At 37.2% G+C, this 27,142-nt stretch overlaps 1 protein-coding gene across 4 annotated transcripts in view; it reads right to left on the reverse strand.

The window, feature by feature from the left end:
- The window catches only part of USP9X (ubiquitin specific peptidase 9, X-linked), a 79,691-nt gene that overhangs the window by 38,315 nt on the left and 14,234 nt on the right, over positions 1-27,142 (reverse strand). For all 4 annotated transcript variants that reach the window (XM_008633025.2, XM_017733449.1, XM_017733451.1 and 1 more), the window contains exons 10-22: positions 24,554-24,658; positions 22,833-23,039; positions 21,922-22,058; positions 16,648-16,781; positions 11,976-12,063; positions 10,038-10,380; positions 8,538-8,633; positions 6,390-6,601; positions 4,620-4,860; positions 4,261-4,410; positions 4,041-4,161; positions 3,445-3,575; positions 2,906-3,184 (exon numbers count right to left, since the gene is read on the reverse strand). In XM_008633025.2, the coding sequence (XP_008631247.1) occupies positions 2,906-3,184; positions 3,445-3,575; positions 4,041-4,161; positions 4,261-4,410; positions 4,620-4,860; positions 6,390-6,601; positions 8,538-8,633; positions 10,038-10,380; positions 11,976-12,063; positions 16,648-16,781; positions 21,922-22,058; positions 22,833-23,039; positions 24,554-24,658 (2,244 nt within the window). The remainder of the gene's footprint in view (positions 1-2,905; positions 3,185-3,444; positions 3,576-4,040; positions 4,162-4,260; positions 4,411-4,619; positions 4,861-6,389; positions 6,602-8,537; positions 8,634-10,037; positions 10,381-11,975; positions 12,064-16,647; positions 16,782-21,921; positions 22,059-22,832; positions 23,040-24,553; positions 24,659-27,142) is intronic.

A 27,142-nucleotide genomic window follows, 5' to 3' on the forward strand; every position in this document is an offset into this window, starting at 1 on the left:
GACAGAACACGGCTGAAGTTTTTATTATACTGAAGTACATTTTAAGCATTTGAGTTAGTTTACTCTTGAAGAATTCTGTTCGGAATTATCCCTCCTGTTTTCGATAACAGTTTCAAAACAGAAACAGCAAGACAAGTTTTTATCTTTTCTGTATTGGTTTGAGCATAGATCCCTCTCTCCTTAGTCTGCCAGAGCTTCGTAGTTTTGACAGTTCAAATCTGAAATGGTTGTTTCCTTGTCACAGACAAACAAAAGATGGTTTGCTGTGGTTTCAAGTTAAAACAAAAGAGTTTCTTCATTTTCCTGTACCAGTTCATTCAAAAAGCCCATCTCAAATGCTGCCCAAAAGACACTGTGAGGTTGCTGTGTAAGGTCTGGTGCTGGGCAAACCCCTTGTTTTGTCAGCTTCACTATGACACTTGATTCAGGGTGTTGCAGTGGGGATCCTGCAACACGCATATATCAAACCAGGAGTCCCGTGGAAAGGAAATATATATGGACAGACAGATTCTTGCTAGATGTTTCAGAGATGTTTATTTCTCCAGCCGCATGGCCGGGGCTCTGCCCAGGAACTGTTCCAGTCACGGGACCAAGGGTCCTTCTGCCCGCGCAGGGAACACAAACCAACCAATGGGAACGAGGCTGAGCAGGGGCAGGGAAACCCCGTGTCTGTGCCCTCAGGGCCCCTCTCCCAGGGCTACACGGCGGGGGAGGGACCCCAACATCAGGGAGCAAAGTTACAGAAGCTCCACTAAAAACTAACAGAGCTTCCACAGTCAATCAGCTATTGGACGCTACTGGAGCTGATCGACAGCAATATATGAGGCAAATCAGGTTCTGTGTACCATAACACTGTATTTAACAACATTATTAATTAAACCTTCTATGAAAACAAGGAAGAAAGTAAAAATTGTAAAGGTATTACTGACAGCAAAAGACCAATAACTGAAAGATACAGACACATAACCTTGGCTGCCTCCTCTTCTTAAATACTGATGGAAAGCCAAGAGAGAAAGTTACGCTTTGGGGCTTATGCTTTAGGTGAGAGAAATGAAAGGTTTTAACAAATCTCACCTGCATCCCAGAGGAATAAAAAATACTGAAGTCCTTCAAAGAGGATGATGGTGACAACAAGAATAACCATGTTTTTTCCAACAAATCCGTTATTATTAAATCAGATGTTTGCAATTCTAAATAATGAAAGTCAGCAATTGTGGACAAATGTTGCCTCTTCTGAAGAGGTCAGCCTAAGTCTGTTTCAAACAATACTTCAAGACTCAAGTGATGTCACGTCTGATGCACTTTACGTAAGTGTTGTAAGAAAGCAGGGCAGTAAAATTTATTCATTTAAAATAGATGAAATACAGGGTGGCAAACATGTCTGCCTTAATATACTCCTATTATACTGTAACATGAGACATAAAAAGGGATCTTCACTTCTTTGTAATCATTAAGAGTTATGATTTACTTGAAAAAGAATTAATTATATATCTTCCAATAGATGCAGCTAACCAGCACAGGTATTTATTTTTGATGTTTAAGGGGAATGTACTTCTCTGTTTCAGAGATGGATCTTAGTCAATATTGTGGAACAAAGGGCTCTGAAGTGGGGCACTCTGTGTATTATTGAGTACAGGTTGATAGATCAAGAAACTACTTGGGATGGAAACTCACAAATGGGGGATTCACATTTATCACAGAATATGCTGAGCTGGAAGGGACTCACAAGGATCATCCAGTCCAACTCCAGGCCCTGCACAGAACCATCCCCAGGAGTCACACCATGTGCCTGAGAGTATTGTCCAAACACTTCCTGGTGCTGTGACCACTGCCCTGGGGAGCCTGTTCCATGTCCAGCAACCCTCTGGGGGAAGAACTTTTTTCTAACCTCCCCCGACACAACCTCAGGCCATTCCCTTGGGTCCTGTCACTGTCACCACAGAGAAGAGATCAGTGCCTGCCCTTCCTCTTCCCCTCACCAGGAAATTGTTAACTGCAGTGAGGTCTCCCCTCAGCCTCCTCCAGGCTGAACACACCAAGAGCCCTCAGCTGGTCCTCACACAGCTTCCCCTCAAGGCCCTTCACCATCTTCGTTGCCCTCCCTTACATGCTCTCTAAGAGCTTCATATCTTTCTTATATTGTGGTGTTCAAAACTGCCCCCAGCACTCGAGGTGAGCCCCCCCCCCAGTACAGAGCACAGCAGAGCAGAGCAGGACAATCCCCTCCCTTGCCCAGCTGGCGATGCTGTGCCTGATGTCCCTCAGGACACGGATGTCCCTCCTGGCTGCCAGGGCACTGCTGACTCATATTCAACTGGGCATCAAGCAGGACACCCAGGTCCCTTTCTGTGTCACTGTTTTCCAGCACCGAATTCCTCAGTCTGTCCACATATCCAGGGTTGCCCCATCCCAGGTGCAGAATCTGGCACTAGCCCTTGTTGAACCTCATATGGTTGGTAATTGCCCAATCCTCTCATTTGTTGATGTTTCTCTTCAGGGCCTCCCTGCCCTTCACTATAACCCCTTGTGCCTGACCTGTGAACCAGCTGCTCACCCACCACATGATGCGTTTATCCTGCTGTGTGCTGGACATTTCGTCCAAAAGGATAAATATAATTAAAAATGAGAAGTTACCTGTACTAACAATCATGCAAACCATTGAAAATCATATACAGAGCAAGTACATCTCACACCTAACGTTTTACAGTCACCAAGAAATAGGCTTTGTTTAGTAAGTTGATCTCTTTTTTAGAATTGCAAGACAACATTATCTGAAAGTACTTTGAGTTCTTGACATGCAACGCACTCAAAGAATAGACTGTCAATGAAAAGTAAAGAGATGTTACTGCACACATTATAAAACACGGAGCACATTGCTATTTGCTGCAAGGAAGACTTATATTACCGGTGAAATTGTACTTGTGCCTTCCACAACTGGCTGACAAGCTTCTGCCACAGCTCGAACATGGCCATATCCAATTGCTGTTAGCAATAATTTGGCTATTTTTAGAGCATTAAGGTAGGCACCCCTTCGAGTTTCCATATCTGCATTTGGCAGGAAGTTATTTCTGGTCAGCATGCTCAACACAAGAGGCAAACCACCACTTTTCAAGAAGTTGTATTGGAAATCACTGGCATCTTCTCCCAGAGGTGCACTGGCAGGCATTAACAAGGCATAAACTACCTGTAGAACAAAATACAGAGTTAACTAATGGAAATGCACCAACTTGGATATAGATGACTAAACACGAGAATTTGTAGCAATACTACATATGCAATGCTTTGACAGCACTGGCCATACATATGTTTATTCCAGTAAATTGTTAAGTATTTTCAATTGTTCATTTCAAACCAGAATTTGATCTTAGGCTTCCATAATGTTACAGAGAGGATTGCCACAGAGAGAATTGACGATTTTTAAAGAACAGGCAAAGCATCACAAACCTCTGTTAGGTACAGCACTTGTGAGGCAGAAGGACCAAAGAATAGAGAATCTAGGGATGGACTAAGGCTGCTTTCCCCAAGCTTTGCATGATCTAAACAAATTGCTCTTAGTTTCTCGACTGTAGTGTTATCTGCAATAAAAACACAACTTATAAGCATTTTGCAGCAAAACTACTCCACCACAAGTCAGTACTATTTACAATTATATATCTGAAAAATTTTAAGTGTATCAGAATAGTTGCAAAAAGTTACAGACAAAATCGACTATGAAGTGTTCTGCAATGACTACTACCGTCAAAACTGATCCCATTAAAGCAGTGCTACAAAACCACTTTAAAATACAATGCTTCTCCCCATTTTCACTGCACTGTGGCACTGAACCCCGGTACCAACTGCAAACTACGCAACTTTATAGAGCAGACAAGAAATAATTACTTGGGAAATCTTTTACAGTCCTAATCAGGATAACAGTAATGAATTACAGTACCAATAAATTACCATAAAGTAGAAAATACTCCCCTATCTTCATTTTTATATATCAGGTGAGAAATTATTATACAGGATATTACAAGATAAAGAACAGGATAAAGTTTTACCTGGTGGCATGAGCTTCATAAGAACACGAGCTCCATCTCTAAGAGGTGGCATATTTAGACTACTGCCCAAGTCTGCAACTTGCCAAAGAAAAGAGATGTATCGAGGATGCAGTGACATGATCTTAAAATAAGCAAATTTAAAAAAACCATAAAAATTGTCAGCCAAATACAAAGTGTAAGAAAAAACATGCTTGAACTGTTAATTTCAGAAAATGCTTACCACTCCAGGCAAACAGCTTTCAACTTCTGGATTTGGACCATCACTATAGTGATTGCCATGGTTGCCCGGAGAACCAGTTGAAGAGTCAGAAGAACTATCTGGACTTGAGGGCATATTAGAATTTATCTGTGTAAGCTTAGCTGTAATTAGCTGAAAAACACAATCATAGTTTTAATACTCTGCAAAAATTAAGATTCTTTACCAAATAAGCATCTGATACAATGTTAATGGCATAATATAAGGAGGAAAAATGGAACTATTTCATAAAAATAAATGATCCCATGCATGGTATTTTTCAAGCATTTACAAAAAGGAAACAGTATCTGAATTGACGTAAATACCCAGCCTGCAACACTTACCGTTTTATCTTTGAGATTCAGCTGCCCAATTAATTTTCTGTCATCTGCAGGGTCTACCAGCTCACCCCCAATGAACAGCTCTACTTTTGTGTGTGCACTGTTGGCTTTAATGCGATTGAGGATGCAACGCCGCACTTGGCCAATTGTGTCGTTTGTGTGAGACCAAATATCCAAATCTTCCACCTGCCGGCCTTGGTTTGGAAAACGAACTACAAGTGTGATATGTTTACCACGGAAAGCTCTGAAAATAAACAAACCAGCAAAAGTTACTTTTGGCCTCATGAAATAAATTCTTTTCCCTGCTGCAATTTTTGTTGCAGGTATTTCAACATCAAATCTTTACATGGTATTTTCCAGTGTTAAGATTTGTGAAAGCTCCAGCAACTATGGCAACGATATCCATAGAATCTTTCAAGAAGACACACTCAGAACAAATGCATTACTCATATCGTCAAATTTACAGTCTGCTTAGGAACTCTTATAAAATTTTAGATCTTTTCTCTGTCTTGTAACTTCCTGATAAAAATGTGCACACAAAGCTTAATCAGACTGGCAATGCTTTGCTCTTTTAGCAAAGCAACTCAGCTTTAAATACACCAAAATCAGGAAAAGCCATCAGGTCACCGAGCCTTAATACCCTCTGTCAAAAGCTGTTACGAGTTTTATATCAGAATTCCAGGTTTTAAAATCACAACCCTTTAAAAAAAATTTTTAAGTGGTCAAAAAAGGAAGAAACGGTTTCACATTAGCAGTGATCACACTCCCCACAATGGCAGGAAGCTCATTAGGAAAGATGTGCCCAGATAAGCCCAACAAACTAATCCCATGCAACAAAAGGCAAAAACTCCTCATAAAGCTCCTTGCTAACAAGGCCTGTGAAAGATTAGTCTAATCAAATAAGCAGCCCATATAAAAAAAGATGTACCCACAATCAACAAGAGAACTTCATTAGGACTAATCAATCAATATATACAATAAAAAAAGCTGTAGGAACACTGCAAATTACTGACACACCATAAAAAACCCACAATTGCTTAATTTTTTTTGACAAAAAGTGCATTTAAAATAAGTGGAGCACAATTGCTTAAATTTTTTGACAAAAAGTGCATTTAAAATAAGTGGACGAGAAACATCCACCATGTTTAAAATATGTTAGCTGCATCATAAATCCATAGAGAGAGATAGGATTTAAGTTTTCACTCAAGGACAAGTATAAGAGTAGTGAAGGTATACAGAAAATAAATATATTTCAAAGCATAGTTCTCTTCTTCACTTTATTATGAGGAACTTACAGAATATTTCACTTAGAGATAATTAAAAATTTAATCTTGCAAAGTATGATTATGATCTCTGTAAACAATTCTGGAAGGTGAATATATACATTTACAACATGTTTTTGTATAGTAAGACCATGAAAAACAAAAAAGTTTTGCCCACGCTAATGTAAAGAACAGTACTGCTTTTAAGTAATTATCTGAGATAAAGAACTATATCCAAAACAATTGAACCTCAAGGTACGTTGTGCTTGTTATAGAAAAAAACACCAAGTTTATTCCTAGGTCTGCTGTCCCTATACCTGTATTTGCCTGATCTTTCAAAATATTTTTTTTTAAAATAGGGTTTCACATATTAGCAAAGAAAATGGAATTCTGAAACACAGTGAAACCATTTCCTGCATAGAAACCGTTTAGAATGTAAAAATCCCGAGGATACTAATACTACTTTAGTTTAACAGAAATCAAAATCACAATACTGCTTTTCCACACATACCTTGACATAGGTAGAATAGTTCTCTCTTCGTGGTAATCACTGTCACATTCATTTATATACTCTCTTAAAACAGTCAACACTCTCACCATCCTTATTGCTTCTTGTCTTGCACAATTGATACTGTCTTTATCTCCATCCAACACACATAAAGTATCATAGGAGGCTTTTAGACGATCGAAACAGGACTGAATGAAGTCTTCATGAATCACTACCTAATTACATTAAGAAAGTGGTGCAATTACAAGACATATTAAAATCCAGTTTTTCAGAAGGATAACTGAATGGTAGAAGAAAAAAAAACCCCCAAACCAAAATAGGTAAGTTAAAAAAAGCTCAATAAAGCTGTTTTATTCCAGCAACTCCTACCAATAAATAGTTGTAATTTAGTGTGCACTTCAATCTCACATCAGCAGCTGTAACCATATTGTAAGTAAATGGAAAAAGAGGAAGTTTGGACAGAGAACACTAAACTGGACTTTCACTTTCTCTTTTTCTCAGACTATGTTAAAGAATTCTTGTGTGCCTGTAAATCCAACACTTCTGCAAGTGTCAGAGCTAAGCATGGGCAGATGGACAGATCGAAGTGTGCTTAGTAAGCCCAGACCTACAGCAAGACAGAAGCCTCCAGCCATCTGCCACTGCAGTAAGATACAGCTTGAATGGCTGTAAATTCACCACCTAGAGCAGCTGTGCTGGATCTGGCAGGCTGGCAGCTCTGAAGATTAGGAAAGTGTTTTTGAAGACAAGTAGAATATCGGAATTTTAAGAAATACATCTGGCAAGTTATCAACTGGAGATCGTCCAAAGGACAATATTCCTCCACTAAATTTGTGCAGTCACATAATTACAGAATGGTTTGGGTTGGAAGGGGCCTTAAAGATCATCCAGTTCCAACCTCCATGACATGGGCAAGGACACCTTCCACTAGACCAGGCTGCTCAGAGTCCCATCCAACCTGGCCTTGAACACTTCCAGCGGTGGGACATCCACAGCTTCTCTGGCAACCTGCGCCAGTGACACAACACCCTCATAGGAATAATTTCTTCCTAATACCCAATTGAAATCTACCCTCTTTCAGTTTAAAGCTTTCCCCTTGTCCTGTCACTACATGCCTTTGCCAAAAGTCCCTCTCCAGCTTTCTTGCAGCCCCCTTTAAGTACTGGAAGACTGCTCTATGGTCTTCTCAAAGTCTTCTCCATGTCTACACAGCAGAAGTGCTTCAGCCTCTTGATTATTTTCATGGCCTCCTCTGGACTCGCTCCAGTAGGTCCATATCCTTCCTGTGTTGGGGACCCCAAAGTTGGATGCAGCACTGCAGGTGGGGTCTCACCAGAGCAGAGAAGAGGGGCAGAATCCCCTTCCTGGACCTGCTGTCCACGCTGCTGATGGAGCCCAGGAAACAGGTGGCTTTCTGGGCTGCCAGTAGTGCATGTTGGGCTTCATGTCAACCAATAACCTTAAGTCTTTCTCTGCAGGGCTGCTCTCAATCTGTTAATTTCCCAGCCTGTATTTGTGCCAGGGATTGTCCCAACCCAGCTGCAGGACCTTGCACTGGGCTTTGTTGAACTTCACAAGGTTCTCAAGGGCCCACTTCTCAGCCTGTCAAGGACCCTGTGGATGACATCCCTTCCCCATACCTTACAGAAACCCAGTATCTCTTCTCTGTCCACTGAACCACAGCTCCCAGCAAATATTAATGCAGGGAGATAACATCTGATTTGCTAAGACTTCAGCTTGACCATTACATGGAAACTCAGTGACCCTTTTTAAGGGACACGACAGAAAAAAGAGATGATGTTAGCTTGTGACAACACCCCACAGACCCAGCCACTGAACATACCAGTATGAGTAAGTGCCACAATTCAAAGTGCAACAAATGGCTTTCCTCACATGGCATTAACTGTTTTCTGAGCAGAAAGAGCAAATACAGCAGATGAACTTACTATGAAAAATTAATGAGAGTTCAGTCTGCAAATATGAGAAAAAACTTTAGTTCTGCATCTGCCCAGAATCTGATGGCTGTACTCACCCTCCAAAACATGGAAACTATTTTCTGTTTTCAAATCTTTCAATGATAAAAATATCACCAAACTGATTTTTAAGACTATTTTTCTATTATATTCCAGATTTCTTGTTGCTTTTTCTTACCTGATTAACTTGTAACCTTGGGCCAAGATTAGTATAGATCTCTTTAAGAAGGTCTATTGCTCTGTTTGCAATGTCATCATTTCCCTGAATCACAACCTAGCAAAATTTAAAAAAAAGCATTAGCTTATCTTAAAACTTGCTGGTATAAAAATGAAAACCAAAACTACTACATAAGTATCTCAACACAATAGTATGTCTAATTATCTTATGAGGTAAAAGGGACTAAAATGCTTAGTAACAAAATAGAATCAATATAACTTACACTTAAGGTGATTAAATGAGCAAAAATTAACTAATTTTGAAGTTCAGAATTGGCAAAAAAGATGCTTTATAAATAGTAAGAGTAGTTTTTATATATTCATGTTCACATAATATTCCAAATTTTCTCTTGTTTCAGAGAGTAAGAAAACAACTTCTTCAGATGCTTCAACAATTTGCATCACCAGACAGAATTTTCAAGTATTTAAATGGCTGTGAAGAGGTGGAAGGGAGACAAGCAAATGAATTCTGCTTCTAATCTGAGAATCTAAATTTTAATTACTAGTCACCAGGTCTGACAGCAGGTTTTACAGACAACCCTTGCAGGGTACTGAGCTGAAGCTTCCTGAGTTTTGTCATGCTGATTAGAGTAAGTTGATTCCCAAAACTAGAACATGCTAACATTCTGCAGGGACTCTGTTCACAACACTGTGTGAACTTATTTGTATAAAAACTAGGGTCTACTTTGGTTTTAACTATTATCACCAGGATTAAAATACCTAACCCTTCAACAAGCCACAACCAAAATTACTGAAGACTGCTGCTCTATACATTTTACAAACACACAGCCATTATAATCATGTCACAGTGCACCACTGTGGGCTTAATGCACCTCTTGAGAACTAGAAAAGGTCTGAAAAAATTAAGCTACAGTTTAGATACTGATGTTTTTCACCAATAGATCTGGCAAACTTCAGAAAGCTTCAACCTTCCGACTGAAAAGGAAGATTTCATATATAAAGAATCGGTGGTTATATGGAATCCACAGATCCTAGAAAACCACCATGTTTAGCCAAAAGGTTGTGGTTATAAGAAGAAGAATCAGACCAGCAATCACTTGGTCTGATCTAGAATCACTTCAGTTTACCACATTGGAAGGAATGCCCTGAAATATCTTATGAAGTGCATGAAACAAAGTTTAATTATAATGTGCGTGTGGACAAAAAGATAAATCTACAGATAATTCACCTGGAAGGACCTTTTCTTCTTCAACAGTAAAGGCAAATTTTTAATTTCATGTGCATACATAAATAATACTTATGTTTCAAATAACTTTCCGTTAAACATCAGTCTGCAAAGTTACCAACTTGCACACTTGCTGGGAAGACAGTGGAATCAAAAGCCATGCATTTAGTTTGAAGCAGTAGATTTTTGTAATTTCAGTCCATTACTAATAAATTACACATTCCTAAAAACAGACTTAGCAGTTAACCTTTCAGATGCTTCCTTCAATTAACTCACCCTCCAAAGGTAGTCTAGTCCTATTAATTCCAGATCATCCATCATATAGGCTCGTCTCTTTGCTACTAGCTTTCCTTCTCGACAGTTCACAGCTTTGAAGAAACGTTCAAAACATTTCATTCCATTTTCTGTTAATAGGGAAGGATCCAGCTGAAGCACATTATTTTCAAAGAAGTCCTTATTAATGTCAGGGTCTAAGTCTGGTTCATCCCCCATTAGTTTGGAATACCATTTAAAACAGGCTTCGCGATCACAAAGATAAACCGCATTTTCAGCTAAACACTTCCATATTTGCTTCGCCTGAGGGGCACAGAGCCACAGCTGACCATCCTTCAATAAAAATCTTGAGCAAAACAAAGAGACAATTAACAGCACTGTCTAATAGAAATCCAGAGTTACAATTCAGTAAAAAGTACAGGCACAAAGGTGGATATGCACATTATACATGTATATATCATAAGCATGAAAACTTTATTTATATCATCAGTCCACTCATAATTAGCACCATGATTTCTTAGTAAGTTTGAATGGATCAAGAACTTGTATTCTAAACAAAAAAAGAACACAATTCAGTAAAAAAGTGCCTTATACAAAACTACCAAGCATTGTTTACATTTTATATACAAAGAAATGTACATTTCCTAGTGCAAACTATTTAGTTTAAAAGTCAAGTGACAACATATGAGAATAAATTAATTTTGCAATCATTCACTATGGTTTAGCACTTGCTTTAGCAAAATTGCAAAAAAGGTATCAATGCCATGGAGCACAGCCAGAAGCAGAAGTCAATGAACTGGAAATTTTTCCTTTTATTTAAGCACGTTTTTCATTTGTGTTCAATTATTATGAAACAATTATTAAGAACTTCAATTCTGAGAGCTAACACTAAGAATGTTTCAGGAGGAACAAATGATAATCAAAGTTCTTTAAAATAATTTTTCTGATTCCAAATGTTTTTTATGTGAAAGAAATCAGGGACTAAGTTACGGCACTGCTTTTCAGAAATTGCTACATACATATTCTACATTAGACATCTGTGGGACTTCATGAATTTCTGTACATTAACAAATAGTGAACTTAAGTCTAAAGAAGTTACAATTCTTAACATGCAGGAGTGATAAATTAAGTGTGCTATCCATATGTATTGTGTAATTTCATTAAACAGTTAACACTTTAGTTTAATTAATGAAAATTCTTGTTAAATTTTAAAAAGTAAAATAACATCTCCCTTAGCAAACAAGGAAAAAATAGTTCAGAACTTGATGGTTCAAGTATTTTTACTCCTCTAAAAAAAGGTTAAAACCAAGCAGGAAAAAGCTGAGACTTATCCTAAAAAGCACCAACATTCTGCAGCTCTATGCTGAGCAGAGATCCTTTGTTTTCTTACTTTATTCAAACAGGAGCTGGCCAAAATAATCCAAATAATTTTTTTATTGCACTTTCTTTCTAGGGCTCAGTTGCTGCCAACAAAACGTCAGTGACTGACAAAAGTATATGTCAGTTTCTGATCATGGATTTAAATCTGGTGTGATACAAGCAAGGACACATGGCCACATCCCCACTTGAAATACTTTAAATTTTAAACTAAGTTACCCAAATAGGAATGTAACTGTATCCAGTGCACACTGTATTCAAGTCAGTAGGGCTCTGCACACAGAGAGGAAAAAAGCCATACAAATCTAAGTGCAGAATCAGAACCTTGAATTCCAAAGGCCCTAATAAACTTTTTTTGAATATTCCAACAGTAGCGTAAAAGCCCTCCAGAAAAAAAACCAAACCAGAACAAAAACATTCAGTGTGTATTTGCATCTGAGTTTTGGAAGAGTTAACAAAACAAATTACAGCTATAGAAGAGAAAGAAATGCAAAGGGTTTCTTGTTTTAAAAAGTATGAGAAGTATTCTTACAGAAGTTAAACGATGTTCAAGCTCAAACTCACCGTAAGAAGTTAAGTCGCTCCTGTACTTCCTGCACGTGACTGTATCGGCTTCCTGGTCTCACAGTTTGAGGATCATATTCACCATGCTCTGCAAATCAAAAGTTTTATTAGACAAGACATTCAGAAAAGTGATGCTAACTCCAGAAGACAGGATGTACTTGAAGACTTGTTACTCTGAATATAATCCAAACCCAGTACATTTTCAGTGAGGTATATGAGTCAGCTACCAGTTAATGCCTCCTCCTAAGCTGAGCATAGGCAAAGACTACTGAAGTCTATAATCAAATCAACAAACAATTATGTGCAGATACATGTGCTTATTGTTCAGTATAATCAAAGTGTTACTGAACAATTAAGAACCTGCACTCTACTAAATCAAATCAATTTTTCTTAATTTCAAGTCGTCAGTTCAAAGTCAGAAGTCAGTTGAAAACAGAAGCATACCACGCATATAACTCAATTATCCAGTGCTTTTTGCTGACGATGCTTCAGTTTTGTCACACAGCATCTTTTCCCGAATTTCGTTTTTCTATTTTTTAGGCTTTTTTCCTCTCCAGAGGAAATCATGACTCCATTTCCCTACCACCTTTATACACAGTTATGTACACAACAACACTCAGATCAAGAAAGTATAAGACAACTTTATATACTGCAAGTTTCCAAATATAAGCCCCAAATGCCTGTAATAGTGAAAAGCTTGAAATGGAAGAAGTAACTTGAAAGCAAGGCAAGAAGTCAAACTTTTACCTGCATTTTGTCAAACCTCAGTATTTTCTTAAAAACTGGCAATTTTGTTTATAGGAACGTGGTTTTGCTTGGGGTTTGGTTGGCTGTTTTGTTGTTTAGATTTAATTAAAAAGATACAATCTAGATCTGCACTTGCATTACCTTCATCTGTACTAGCAGTATTTCATCATCACACATATTCATTATGACAGTTCCATTATGAACTAATTAATGCTGTATTTCTAATTTGCAAAGGCATACAGATTGCCTTTAACTAAGGTGACCCAGCCATGGTAGACTATCTCATGACAGGACTAATACTAAAATCTATCTTCAGAGCTGAAAATCAGTACCCCCTATTACATCAGGGAGAGGGGAACATAAAAGTGCATCAGTGTTTCAAAATAAAGAGAAAAATAATTGTCATAAATCCTGCTCTCTATATCCAAGTGTAAAAGGTACATTAACTTAAAAATCAAGTAACAGGGGAAACAGCAGACCAGTAGTTAACTGATGTCTGCAAAACTGGAGACATTATGTTCATCAGAAATCCTTAAAAATTTTGAATTATAACCTTCATGAAGTAATCGTAAATGGGCAATTAGCGAAAGGAGAAATGTGAAAAAAAAATCTGAAGAAATAATATAAAAGTATCTGAACAAAAATTCTTTAAGAATTAGAAGTAGAAAACCAGTAAAATATGCTGTGGCTCCAGCAGAAAATACCAATTAGGGTAGATAAGCATATTGCAGAGAAAATAAAACTTGAAGTGTTGGGTGTTCTGGGTGGGTTTTTTGTTTGATTTTGATTTGTTGAGGGGGAGGTGGTGGTGTTCATTTATTTTCACTGTGGGGACCATCTCTGCTTTTTCTTCCTGACTGGAGTTTAATTCACAGACACAACATCAATAGAGGCAATGACAGGCGAACTCAAGTATTCAAAGCCAGGCAGCTGCACAAAGGCAGTGTGGATGTACTTCAGAAATCTGAAAAACTCTGAACTCCAGAAAAATTCCACTTTCCTAAATATTTTCTAGATCACATTCTTTCTACATCTCCCAGATTTATTTTCTACTCTGTGCATCCCACATCAAGTCAAAGCATGACCTCCTTAAAAATTCTTTTTACATACTGGAGCAGAGAACAACTGGTTGAACATATAAGTATAATTAGTGATAAACACACATAGACTATTATATGGCACTATTTCTACAAATAACTACATTTCATTAACACTTTGGATTTTTTAAGGCTTCAGAAAAACAGAAGATAAAGAAGAATTGATAGCAATCTTTTAAAATTTTCAAATGGTCTTTGATTAATCATCAAAAATATGAAACTGTGACCTCCTTCAGAACTACAAAATGCAAGAGCAGTTGTCTCATGTCATGGAGGATTTTGCAGAGCTGGAGGAAAGGATGAGTTTAGTAGAAGGCCAAATCATAGAGCATGGGAAAAAATTCAGAAACATCGATTAGGCTTCTCTTCAACCTCAAGAAGGCAAATATATAAAGGGGAGTATCCCAGAAAACACTATGCATTAGTGAGTAATGCAGTAATGCAGGAGAATAGGAACACTGCTCTCCATCACTGAACGCAACTAGGGAAGACTTCAAGGGAAACAAAAATATGGCAAATTCAATAATAATTTAAAAATACCCAAATTACATCGTAATTGCAAGGTTAACTGCCAAGAATATCTGTGGATAACAGGATTTTTTATTTCTATGGCATTTGTTTGACCTGTGCTGTTTGGATATTTGCCTTGAAATTTCTCCCTCTGTCTCATTCACCTTCTCCAGCCAAGCTTAATTCTACAGCTTCCAGATCTTTCTGTCCTCACATGCATAATCTTCTTTCTTCTCCTTTCATTTATCCCCTTTCACTTATATGGCCCCTTGGCATATTTTCTCCCCCTCCATGAAGGCATAGAAGACAAAATTTCACAGTACCCTATGTTCTGCTCTATTTAGTATATAAAACTGAAAATTAAAGAGCTGGTGCATAAGAACTGTGGATTATAGTCTTAGCACAATATCTGGAACATGAGGAATATTTCCTGGTTGCCCTTAATAATGTAATAAAGCACCTAATAAAAAACCCCACACTATTATTAATCTGTTTTTGTACTCTGACACAAATGAGAAGTTCTGCAGTAGCTTCATATGAAGAAAGAGCAATTTAATTGCTTTGTAATTAGATTAAATTTAAAACCCTTTACACACTTGTAATTCCTTTGCACTGAAGATGTTTGTATTAATGCTTAACTGAGTTACTAGAGTTGGGGAGGGGCAGGGCAATGGGATGTGGGTTTTTGGCAAAAGAAAAGAATCATTCAAGACATCAGCCTAATTCTTCTGCCCTCAACAATTTGATAGGTAAACAATGTTTTCAAAAACGACCTTTTGGCTTGAGAGTCAAAAAATAATCAAAATTAAGGACAAACAGTTCCTATACTGATAGTATGTGTATGCTAAGACAGCATTGCATTAGAATACAGCTGTTGATTCTGTTTCCTTCCTAACCCTGAGGTCAAACCCCAGATTTCACAGCTGGCCAAAGCCCGAGAGAAAGAAGAATAGAATCATAGATTATACACCATCAATATAGTTAAAAAGTAATGTTCAGTACAATTAAAATTTCATTTCTGCATCATTTTAGCAAACTTAAAGAGCACTCCAAGAGATTACAGAAGTTACATGACGTAAGACTTGTTCTATTCCATCTTTCAGTGAAGACAAAGCCTAAGACAGTATAGTTTGAGAACAGACCAACAATTTGGTATTATTTTAACATTAATTAGTGCAACACTATCACTAGTTAAGGAACTTACATTCGGGTAACCCCCCACCATGTATTCCTGAACAGAGAAATACAGCTGCAGTATCTGAATTTAACTGAATATTGTCACTGACCTACACCTTGCTGAAATGACCATCTTCACAGAGCAGCACTATTCACACGAGTCCTCAAGGACGTATTTTGGATATCTTTTATGTAGAATACATATATTTAATACTCCAACACACACAAATTCCAAAAGGCAACTTTCCCATGCACTGGCCGATACAAGCTTTCCAACATGCAAATATCCTGCTCTCTCTGAGCGACCTACATTGAATCCCTCCAGAACACAGTGTCATTTTTGAGATGCAACAGAGAGGTTGGCAGGCTGTTATGAGGCCAGGGTAGAACAGTCCCTAGTTCCAGTCAGTAAAGTCAGTGGTGGGAAAGCAGGTGTGTCAATCTCCTCCTTTCACTTCTGTAGGCTAAATTTTGTATTTAAAGAACTGTGGTCCAGTGTAAGGATGGTCCAGCATTCTCCTTCACTTACCATGTTTCTATCCCAGTAGTTTAAAGTTAATCCAGAGTGAGAGGGTAAAGTCATCAGCAAAGGGCTGGATTTAGCCTAAACATATAAAAATACTAACACAATGTGCTGCCCAAGTTTTGCTAATAACAAACGCAGTGAGAAAGCCTGAACAGAAGTGGGAGTCACATGGGAAAAAGAAATGGTATCCCTGTGGTTTGAAGTCCTTCTCCCTGACAAATTCCAAATACTGGCTGCAAACTGAGGTGATAAAAAAACTTCTCTAAAAAGCCTTCAAAATTCAAAACTAGAAGTTTTACTACCAGGACTCTCCACAGAAATAACTACCCTAGTCTAAGTAGGGCAAGATAATTTTTATCAATCCACAGATAAACAATGGCTGCCATGTTCTCATATTCTGCTGCAAAACACACATTTTCAATTATAAAAAAGAAAAAATAAGTATTTTAAGCTTTTCTTACCCAATCAGTCACCACAAAGGCTATTAACCCCACAGATGCTTGAAAATTAAACAAATAAACTTAATAGTTATTTTATTATGGAAATTTGCTTCTAGCTCCATTTTTGACTGGAGTTCTCATACACTCTATGAAGCAACTTTGATGTTAAAACTCACCTTTAGCATACTGCCTCATGCTTTCCATATAGGCAGAGAGGTTTTCTGCAACCAGTGTAACTAGGGCGTGATTGTGCTGAAGTTGATTGATTAAGTCATGTCGGTAAAACACGTGGGGACTTCGCTGAGTTTGACTGAAATTAAAATAAAAGTGTTAGAGGAAAAGAAAGAAGCTCTGCACCAAATAGCTCAGAAATCAATTTCAGAAACCCATCTTTGATGCAAGATCCAAATTTTCCTACAACATCTCGAACAGAACACAGATTAAGTTTCTGACAATATTTTTCTATCTTCTGACATATCAACAGTTCCTACCAGTTACTAAAAGCAGCTAATTTATGAGGATTACACAGTTACAATATGTATGGAAAACATCAAAGCAATGTGAGCAGCTCAGTGTGCTGGAGGGAGAGTATCTGCAGCAAGACAGAAGACAAATAAATACCTGCCCAAAATGAACAGCAGAGACCCTCAACTACAGTGTAACTACAATACACATAACCGTGGTTTCTTCCACAGCCATCTGATATTCTTTTCTATATTTAACATTAAAACACCAAGTAAAACTCAAGACCATAGTGAAAGTACACTAGCCAATAATCACACTAATTATTTCAGTACTTAAAAAAACTAAAAACAGAATTGATTTTTTTCTAACAATAACTATGTGAAAAAATGTTGGTACAAGCAAAAAAAGCTGTTACACACAGCATACAACCTAAAAAACCCCAGAGAAGTTCAAGAAAGGAAATATCACAAATAAATAATCAGACTAAGTTATTATCAAGACCCGACCAAAAATGCTGCTCTTAAACAACACTAGAAATATTCAGATGACAAAAGTAAACTGCAAAAGAAAACACAGAACTTGTGTCCAAGACCCACATGCCAAGAACACTATCAAATTCTAGAGCTTGGGGACTTATCACCTCTGCAGAACACTCTCAAAATGTCTCAACTGCTGTAGCTGTGGATCAGAGCAATGATCTTGACTGCATAAACCAGGCAAACAAGTGCTGCTCTTCTATGGTAAAGTGAGAAAAAAAGAAAACAAGTGGGTGTCAGGGGGAAGAGCAGCATTCCTCATTGCCACTCAGCTGATCCCATAGCCTGCCCTAAAGAAAGAAAAATTTAATTTCAGGATTGTTCTCCTTTCCTCCAATACTTAAAAAAGTAGACCTCAGAATTAGCTGAATGGATTACAAGCAGGAATTCCCATCCTTCCTGGGAAGCAGGGACTCCATACCACATGGCCTACAGCACTCCGCAGCACTGCCACAGCTTTAGAGAACAGTGGGGAAGGCAAGAAATCCCAGTTCCAGCATCAGCTGACAGTGATCTGCAGCTGATAACCTCATTTCACTGTAGATGTAACAGCAACAGATAAATTGATTCATTGGCCAAAGATCAGTGTCCATCTGGGTTTAAAAGACAGAACCCATCAACACTCTGCAATAACTTTGTTATCTGCAACCAACAGAATTTGGCCTGCTAAGCACTGTGGGTTTCAGAAGATTAAATTTCATAACATGCAGAATTTTCTAAAATGGTCTGAAAGGGGCACTTCAAACACAAATAGTGTTAAAAACACCCAAATACCCAGACATTTGTCAGAGAGAAAACAAAATGGATGGAAGCATGAAAAAAGAAAACATATAGGACTTCATATATTCAGAACATTCTCTGTTTTCACTTTAAGAAACTTTCTAATTATGTTTCATTCCATCTCCACCAACCTCCTTACTCAGAATAAAACTGCAGCAAATCTAGCAAAAGACTGGATGTCTATTTTAGTGGCTACCCGAGATGTTACCTGTAGACAGAGAACTGCATTCACAAAGGGTAACGGTAAATAAGAACACTGATTATTTGGGAAATACGTATTATCAAACAACTAAAGGCACAAACAGAACCAAGATGGAGTGTTTTGTGGAATCAAAGACACTGGAGCATGTATTTATATTCACAATATTATGCATTTGTATCAATCTCACACAGTACAGCAAAACCAAAGCTTTATCAGCAGAAGGCTACAATGTTTTGTGCTAGGTATTTTTTACTTCTCTCCTTTCTCAATCATGTGCACAAACAGTACATTTGCACACAGATTCACCTTGGTTAGCAACAACTTCTAAAAGCTTAATAATTGAAATAACTAGAGTTATGAGCTATGAGTTATAACAGTGATCGTGAGCAACGCTTCCGATGTTGTTTTGATCCACTGCTAGGATGGGCTTAAAGGCAAAATGATTGTCTTTAAGCACAGGAAAAAAAAGCTGATCTGATGTTTTCTAGTATTAAGGCAAAGTCTACATGAAACTGAAATTTTCTTTAAGCATCTAAGGTTAGACTAATATGATGTTGCCATTGGGACACAATCATTTAACTGTTAAAATTATTACACATTGGTTATTAGACACTCACTAATGTGCAGCAACTGAGGAGCTTGAAAAATTAAGTTAACACCAAAACTCATATTTTCATTGTGTTTATTCTAAACGGATACCAAAAGTCAATGTATAAAAAGAAAAAATAGCATTTTGAAAGGGATAACAAAGTATTCTGGATTATGAAAAAGGACATAGCTAGAATGCTTATTTGTTAGAAAAATACTGGTAAACTGGCAAAGGCAAAATTCCAAACAATTTAAATGGATTAAAAAGAATTATTTATCTGCACATATAACTCACCCAATATAATACTACACATGTAACTCAGCTTTTGAAGATGACAGTTGTGCTACCTGAATAAATGCTATGTACCACTAAAAGAGTGCAGATTATTTGGATTAACAATCCAAATCGCAGCAACCAATCCCCACAAATTCTACTACTTCAGCTAAAAAGCAACTTGAAGCATCGTTGTTGCCTTAAAGCACTAATGAAACCCCTGAACTCTCAGTGATCAGTTAATTTTTCTGGGCAAGTAATTTAAGAGACTGATCTTGTCCTACTCAGGTAGGTACAGGCCAAACTTAAGCATTTGATATTGGTCTACAGGAGGCTCTACCATCCAACATAGACAGAATTAAGATGATTCATTATCTGTAAACTAAAGGTCAGTATTTTGAGTAATGAAGTTGACTATTCCTAAGTATTAATAACCATCCTTGCACCCATAAGAGTCCTCGTACTTACATAAATATTATTGTCTGTTGCAATTCTGGTTAGGCTGAAGTTCCTGACATGTAGCATTTCTTTGTGGTCAGGGAGCTAAATTTTGCCACAGCAATTGTATAACCAATTCATCACTTTGTTCAACTGCATGAATAACTAGCAACAATTAAAACCTCCCCCTCAAAAGAATTTCTACAGTGCCAATGGCAGAAGATAATTTATACATATTTTTGCCAAGAATCAGCAGCGTTTGCTGATCTGGACTGAACTTTCCATTGCCAGTGCCAATCAGCTGACCCACCTCAGAAGAGTAGAGTAAAGAATATGTGCTCTGTGACATGTTTTTGAGGCAATTGTCACAAACATCGGTTTGGACCTATTTTCACTCCAAATTCTAGAAGGATGGTAGAAATTAAAGTTTTTAGTCAGATAAGGTAAGCTGACAGTAAGAGGTATTGTATGCATGCATTGCAGTTTCCAAATTGTATCAATATTAAGAGTTATGAGAAAATTCAGAGACTGGAAAGTCACTAATTTCAAAATTACGTTTTCACTCAGCAGGTTTCCCAGTCACCTGGGCAGTAATACCACCTGACTAAAACAACTCCCTCAACAGTTATCTTGCTAACAAAGGGTTCTCCACAGGAGGAAGTCTTTTTAAGTTACTTGATTAAAACTTCCAATTCCAAGTTTACTTTCCTGCCATACTTGTTTTCAAATTCTGCATAAAAAATGAGGTGCTATTACATACTGCAATGCAGACTGCCCTGAAATCTGAAGAAGAGATGGTCAGACAAAAAAAGAGGAGAGACATTCAAGCCATCTAACTGTATACAGACCATATGGGAAACCTACACTTCCACAATCAAAAGAAGTTTGGTTCCTCCCAAGATTACTTCAGAGCAGAAACCTAAATCAGTGCCTTGAATGAGCTCTGCTTCAGTAATTACTTAAAGCAAAGCATCTTTGTTAAGGCACTGTGCTAAAAGCATTCAACTTGAATAACCAGGTAGCTTGATTTACCTGGATCTTACAGCATGAAAAAGGTTAAGGATTCCAAGACACAGAAAACAGATTTTTCTGCGAATTAGCAAGTAACTTTGTGACCTTTTTGGATAAACCTCAATCAATCATTAATGTAAAACTGTAAAGGATTAAAATATACTGAAATTTTGAGAAGTATGTTGCAAACTAAATGAATAAAGGAAACTCCAAAAGCCAGGAATGTTTTATCACAGCTCCTGAAAATGGTATCAGTAAGAAGACAGTGTTGTGCAAACTGTGGCTTCTTTTCCTCAGCTTTCCCTGATTTGATCCTTCTTGTGAGCTGACTGTAACAGCAACACTGATTTGAATACTTTATCTGCTTACAAGAATTAAAACAAAGCAATTGTGCAACACTGATAAGCCAACAATATTTTTCAGGAGTTTGTAAAAATTCTGACATGGATACAAATACTGTTAGGGGCTCAGTCTCAGCTATTTCTTACTAAGAAGACATTTAAAATAATTAAAATAATCATGTATACTTTAACAAGTCCAAACTGATAATGACTTCTCATTATTTCTTCCTTTTAAAAACAAACATCAAATGAACCCCCCACAAAACAAACAAAACCCTTCACCCCAATAAAAGAAATTCCACACACTTCTAATCTATTCCGTTCAGGAGAGAAAATCACTAGAGAAATTCTCCCAGACTATAAAGTCACCTTTGATTTCAAGCATATGAACTAGATGACCTGCAAGAATTTATCATCAAAGAACAAGGATGGGTGGGTGTGTTTGTGTGCATACGTGCATGCATACAGCCATATATGCACGTAAAACATATTTATGCTTTGTAAGCTAATTCCACTGTTAGGCAGGGAAGTCCATGAATAACTGAAAAAGAAACTCAGATTTTCTACTAGACTACTGTTATAAAAATTATTAAAAGCATGTTCAAAGAAGTAGTTAACACTCTCTTACTGAACTTAGGTGTCTGAATTTTTGGAGATCATTTAAACACACTAAAAGAAACTAAAGAACATCTTCCAACGCAGGTTACGATTTTACCCAGAGTTTCCTGACCTCTTGTAAAAAAAAACTTACATTTGCATCATTTCAACCCATCCAACTTTTAACAGACAAAATTTTATCTGAATTCCATTCTTACCTCAAGTTCTGTGGTGCTTCACCAAACAAACTGCAAATTTCTCTAATTTGTTTCAGTGCAGGAATGACCCATTTGTCATTTGTGCGAAGTTCTTCTATAAAACGATCTATCCACTGGATCTTTTGTGTATCTCGATCCTTAAAGAACAGCAGTTTATAATCAAAATCAAGTATACTGCAGTGCTATCAGAATTCCCTTTCTTTGTTTCCAACACAGAACATACAAAGTCAAACAAATACTGGATCACCTGAGTTCTGAAGCATAAAAGCATAACAAGCATCTGAGCAGCAGCACTACATGCTGAAAGAAGCTACCAGGGTGTTAAAAACTCCCTGCACTCAAGCACTCAGTACTTATTTAAGAAGTGTTTAAATAATTTGCTCTCTCTTCTTTCATTTATTTCTATTCTCTGTTATAAAATATCAAGAAACAATGAGAAACTGTTTCTTGACTTAACAAGATGGAAAATGGATTCATTTCATACCATAACAAATTACTACTCTGGCAGCCTTCCACAGAAGTTTGGGTGGGGAAGGAGAGTCCAATATCTGAAAAGGATCTTGCTAGGTCCTTTCTAAAATTGTACAAGATAGATAAGGACTTACTGGCACAAAAAAACTCAACAAAACCCACTGAAACAAACTAACATGATTGAGTTTGGGAAAAAGCAAAGGGCGGGAGGCGCTGCTTTTCCTTTCTCCCTGTTTATTTTGGTAGGGTTCTTTTCCAATTCTTCCGGTGTGCTAGTTACAGTATGTCACTGTGTCCTGTAACATTTCAAAAGTACCAGGATGTTGGTAGAACCATACAAATTTATGTAAGTAACACTTTTGTTAAATTACCTAATACCTTGAAGTTTTCGTGGGGAATGGAAGGAAACTCAGTGACTGATTTCATACTGGATTACTCACCTGTGAACAGCTGTAATCTAAGATTTTAATATGGGCACTAAGAGCCTGGTCCATGATATCAACTGGCACATCATCACTGTGAGCCAAATTCCATAGAAGATTCAGCACTTTGTGTGCCATCACACCATCCTTGTCATCCTCTGCAAGGCGACGAATTAACTCAAGCAGTTTCTCACGCTGTTTCTTGCTTGCATTCGTCCAACTTGCCTACAACAATATTTTAAAAAATATTATAGAAGTCTTTTTTTAAAAATTCCACACATAACCTGCACTGTTAACAAACAATGCAACAATGAAGTGATGCAACTACATAAAGAACTTCCACATTAATTCCTGTCATTAATAATAAAGAGCAAATTAGAGCAATACATAAGCCAGACACAACTGAAGAGCTCTTCTAGTATTTACAACTACAGCTTATTCAACTTGAGGCTTAAAAAAGATGGCTCTTTGTTTTAAAGATCACAGACGGGCTTGTAAAAGTTAACATTATTACCACTGACAATTTCACCAACAATCAGACTGGACTCAGCTGTTTCTTTCAAATGCTTTCACAAAACTCTGGTGCTTACACTTAAAATTATTTCTTAAGTAACTTATAACCACTACGTAAATAAAACTTTAGTATCACTCATGCCTCTGAATCTGACTGAAACAAGTCACCTGCATTAAATTAACCTTTTCCTATATAGCAATATAGGAAATATATGTTCAAGATAACATCACTTCATATTCAACTCTCAAGGTCAGACACAGCAGTTTAAACACAGAATTTATGAGCACTACGCTCAGTATCTGAACTACAGAACGTTAGACCCACGTTCACCAAACTGCAGGACCACACAAAACAAAGCACAAGTTGCATGTAAACCAAAATATGACTATAATGCATTTATCTAGAAAAAGAAAACAAGAGTCTACAAAGCTGGCTTGCATTTTCTAGTAGAGCAGACCATGTCCTAAAAGTGAAACAGTGAAACAAGCCAGAGAGCACCACTATTGGAAGCTGCAAATGTTAAATGCTATACATAAAAGCCAGTGAGTAACATAAACTTTCAGAAACTAGTTGTTTTGTCATTTCAAACAAATCACTATGTGTTTATAAACATTCAACTTTATCTTCCTGAGACTGTTTCATTTCATATGTAAGCTAAACAGAGAGAAGTTATTACATGATAAAGAGGAAGTTGGGGGAGCAGGGAACGGAAATCCTTGATCTCCTCTACTTAAAACATCAAAAGTAGCACTGCCCAGTAAACCTGACAAAACCTACTCTAGTGCCAGGAGAAAAAACATAATTTACTAAATCACCAACACTTCTTAATTTGGAACAAACACAAAAAGGTACTTAAGATAAATAACTTATTTTATTTGGAAAATTCTATATTCCTGGCATTGCTAAATGTAACTTTAATACTACAGGCTTCAACAGACCTGCATTATCCTGAAGTGTTCAAACCAGAAAACAAAACTGTCTACTACTAAACAAAAGCAGCCCTTGTTTTAGACAGAAAGTAAACAGAAAATCTCGCAAGGAGCGCTCATTAAAGAACAGCCTTTCTAGAACTAAGTATTACAGACTGCTGCTACACATTAAGAAGTCTTTTAACACAGAGAAACTGAGCAAATCTAAAAGAAGTAGAAAGTAAGACTGAAAAAGCCACAGATTTACACACTTCCTCACAGCCCATTTCCTGAATACAGTCAAAACACATAATTACCTTAAAACAATCAAACAGGTGATCAAGCTGTTCAGGAGAGAAATCCCAAGCTAATTTTGCGAGGAGATCATGTACATTTTTTACAATGGCTTCATGTTTTCCTGCCTGTCAGGAAGAAAAAATAAGAATCCCACAACAATTCATATTAAGTCAAGCAGCAAGACATTCTACATCATTTTTACAGGAAGACTGTTAGAGGTGGCCAGCTGAAAATCTGATGCTGTGGGAGCAGCACAGCACACTGAATACTTCACTGGAAATTCAAAATATTTAGATTATCTTTTTAAGTGTAAGTATTTAAGTGTGCTTTGTGTGTGTCAGCACACAAGTATTTATTTAGAACATAAATACTGCAGCATCAAAATATTTATTTTTTTGTTCCTGCTACAAAATCAAGCTGGGATACCTGACAATAAAATCTAAAAGGATATTGTAACTTACAAACTGGTATTTTAATGTTTCGTGTGGGTTTTTATGGTTTGGGGTTTTTTTAATAAGAAATTACTCAAAATCCACTTCTGAATTTCACTGAGGTGTTTTAAGGTGTAAACCAATTTTTAGTATTTCCACAATTTCTCAGGCTGAAGTACTTCCTTTGTGTTAGTGGATTCACAGACAACTAAAGCCTTCTATTACAAACAACTTGTTACCAGACAACGTTTTGAAGTCCAGCAGCTTTTAAACTTACAAACCCACCAATGAAACAACTAAGAACAAGATGCTGAGTTTTATATTAGACACAGTTTTAACTGAGAGTTTGTGTACATCCCAATTTTGACATTTAGGGAGGAAGACAATAAGGGAGGAAAAGTTAGTTCCATTTAACTCTGAGCTTGAAGAAAATTTTCTGCCCAGGCTGGAAAACACATCCTGTACTTTACATCTGCACTCAAAACCAAAAAATTGGGACTATGCATATCAATAGCTGATTTACTGCAGAAAACTTTTCTCTAAGTGAGGAACAAAAAAAGCAAAACATATACCTAGAATACATATTCTGATGTAATTAATCTTGTATACTATTAAAAATACATGTATAAGCACTTTTGAAATTCAATTCCTACTAAAAACTTCCATAAGTAATTTAAAACCAAAACTAAAAACCAAAATCAGACTAATAGCTTTGTTACATGCTGTGCCTTAAATTCTTTATAGGGTGCCATAAATTTTTGTTTAAAAAAAAGTCATTTTAAGTAGTAATGTTTGTTTTCACATTATGGGTCAGACTGCAAGAGGAGGAATTACTAAACCCCTTTTCCACTTGACTTTGGAAAACATAATGTAATTTTTTTCCTCTTACCAGACCATTTCCTGGATAGAAAGAAAAACTGAGAGCATGCAGGGCAGAAAGAGTATCTATAATATAACAAATAAAAGGAGAAGTATGGCCAGCTCCTGGGGAGAGCAAGAAGAGCAAGAATAAAGTATATAACAACCTTGGTTTGGGAGGTTTTTAACAGATATAGGGAAGCCCTTAAGCACTGAAGAGTCTGGGGAAGCAGAACCAGACAGTGGGAGGAGGTAAGGAACCTGGTGTGTGACCTGCCAGCTTGCTGTGTGGAAACAGGGAAATGCCTGTAAAGTACCAATTAAATACCCCAGAACGTAAGTCATGAGACCTCAACCTCTGCCATTTTGTGTCTTGTACAGCTGGATCTTTCCCTGCAACTCCAGAGGCTGCAACTTAATGCTTGCATTTAGAGACTTCCAACATTATTCTTTGAATCAAATACACCCCTAAATTGTGAGCACTGGCTTTGTAAGACATGAAAACACTTCAGAAAATTAAAACTTAGGTCATCTTCTAAAGGCAAAAGCAGAATGATTACATTACCTTTAGTAATACTAAGAGTCTTAGGTGCATGCTCACCCTCTAAACCCAGGCAGAAACACAAGTGCTCGAGCCTGAAAGCAAAACCTCCCCACTGCTGCACTGAGGCTGAGCTAAAATAGCCTGTTATATAAAACTACACAGTAAATCAACTCCTCACTACTGAATTTCATGCCCCAGCTGCTCTTAGGAGCAGTCATTTAATAAGAACTTCTAAAAACTACTATACACAGGGAGTAGTGAAGTAGGTGAAAATCATTCTGTATTAGCAGATCTTGGTTTTTTCAATTTTTAGTCCATTATAGTCCCATGGTTAAAGCCACAGTGAAACCATCTACCTGAGTAAGTTACTTTCACACAAAAAAAGTACAGGACAAAACTACAGCAGGAGCAGTGCAGTAGCCACCTACTTGAAAGCTTAAGAAGTGAGCAGAGCAAGTTGGGTATTTAAGAACATGGAACATTTCTTCTGAAATTACTCCTATTTATGCCTAATTTTTTTTTTCAACTGTTGGGGTGGACCCATTTTTTAAGGGTTGCATCACATATTCACATTTTTCTGGAAGGGTAGAAAGTTTGACTTACTCTAGCTTATCCATATATCCTATTTCCAAGCACTAGGAGCAAGGTAATTGCTTGGAATACTTTTTTCCCCCAAATTTCAGATTTTTTTATCCTCCTATTAAAAGTGAGGCTCTGAAATAGGTCAAATAAGCCTACTAACAGAAAATTGACCTCTCAAGATCTTCCCCCCCCCC

This window comes from Corvus brachyrhynchos, unplaced genomic scaffold, assembly GCF_000691975.1.
Source record: "Corvus brachyrhynchos isolate BGI_N302 unplaced genomic scaffold, ASM69197v1 scaffold34, whole genome shotgun sequence".
In the NCBI taxonomy this organism is placed as follows: domain Eukaryota; kingdom Metazoa; phylum Chordata; class Aves; order Passeriformes; family Corvidae; genus Corvus; species Corvus brachyrhynchos.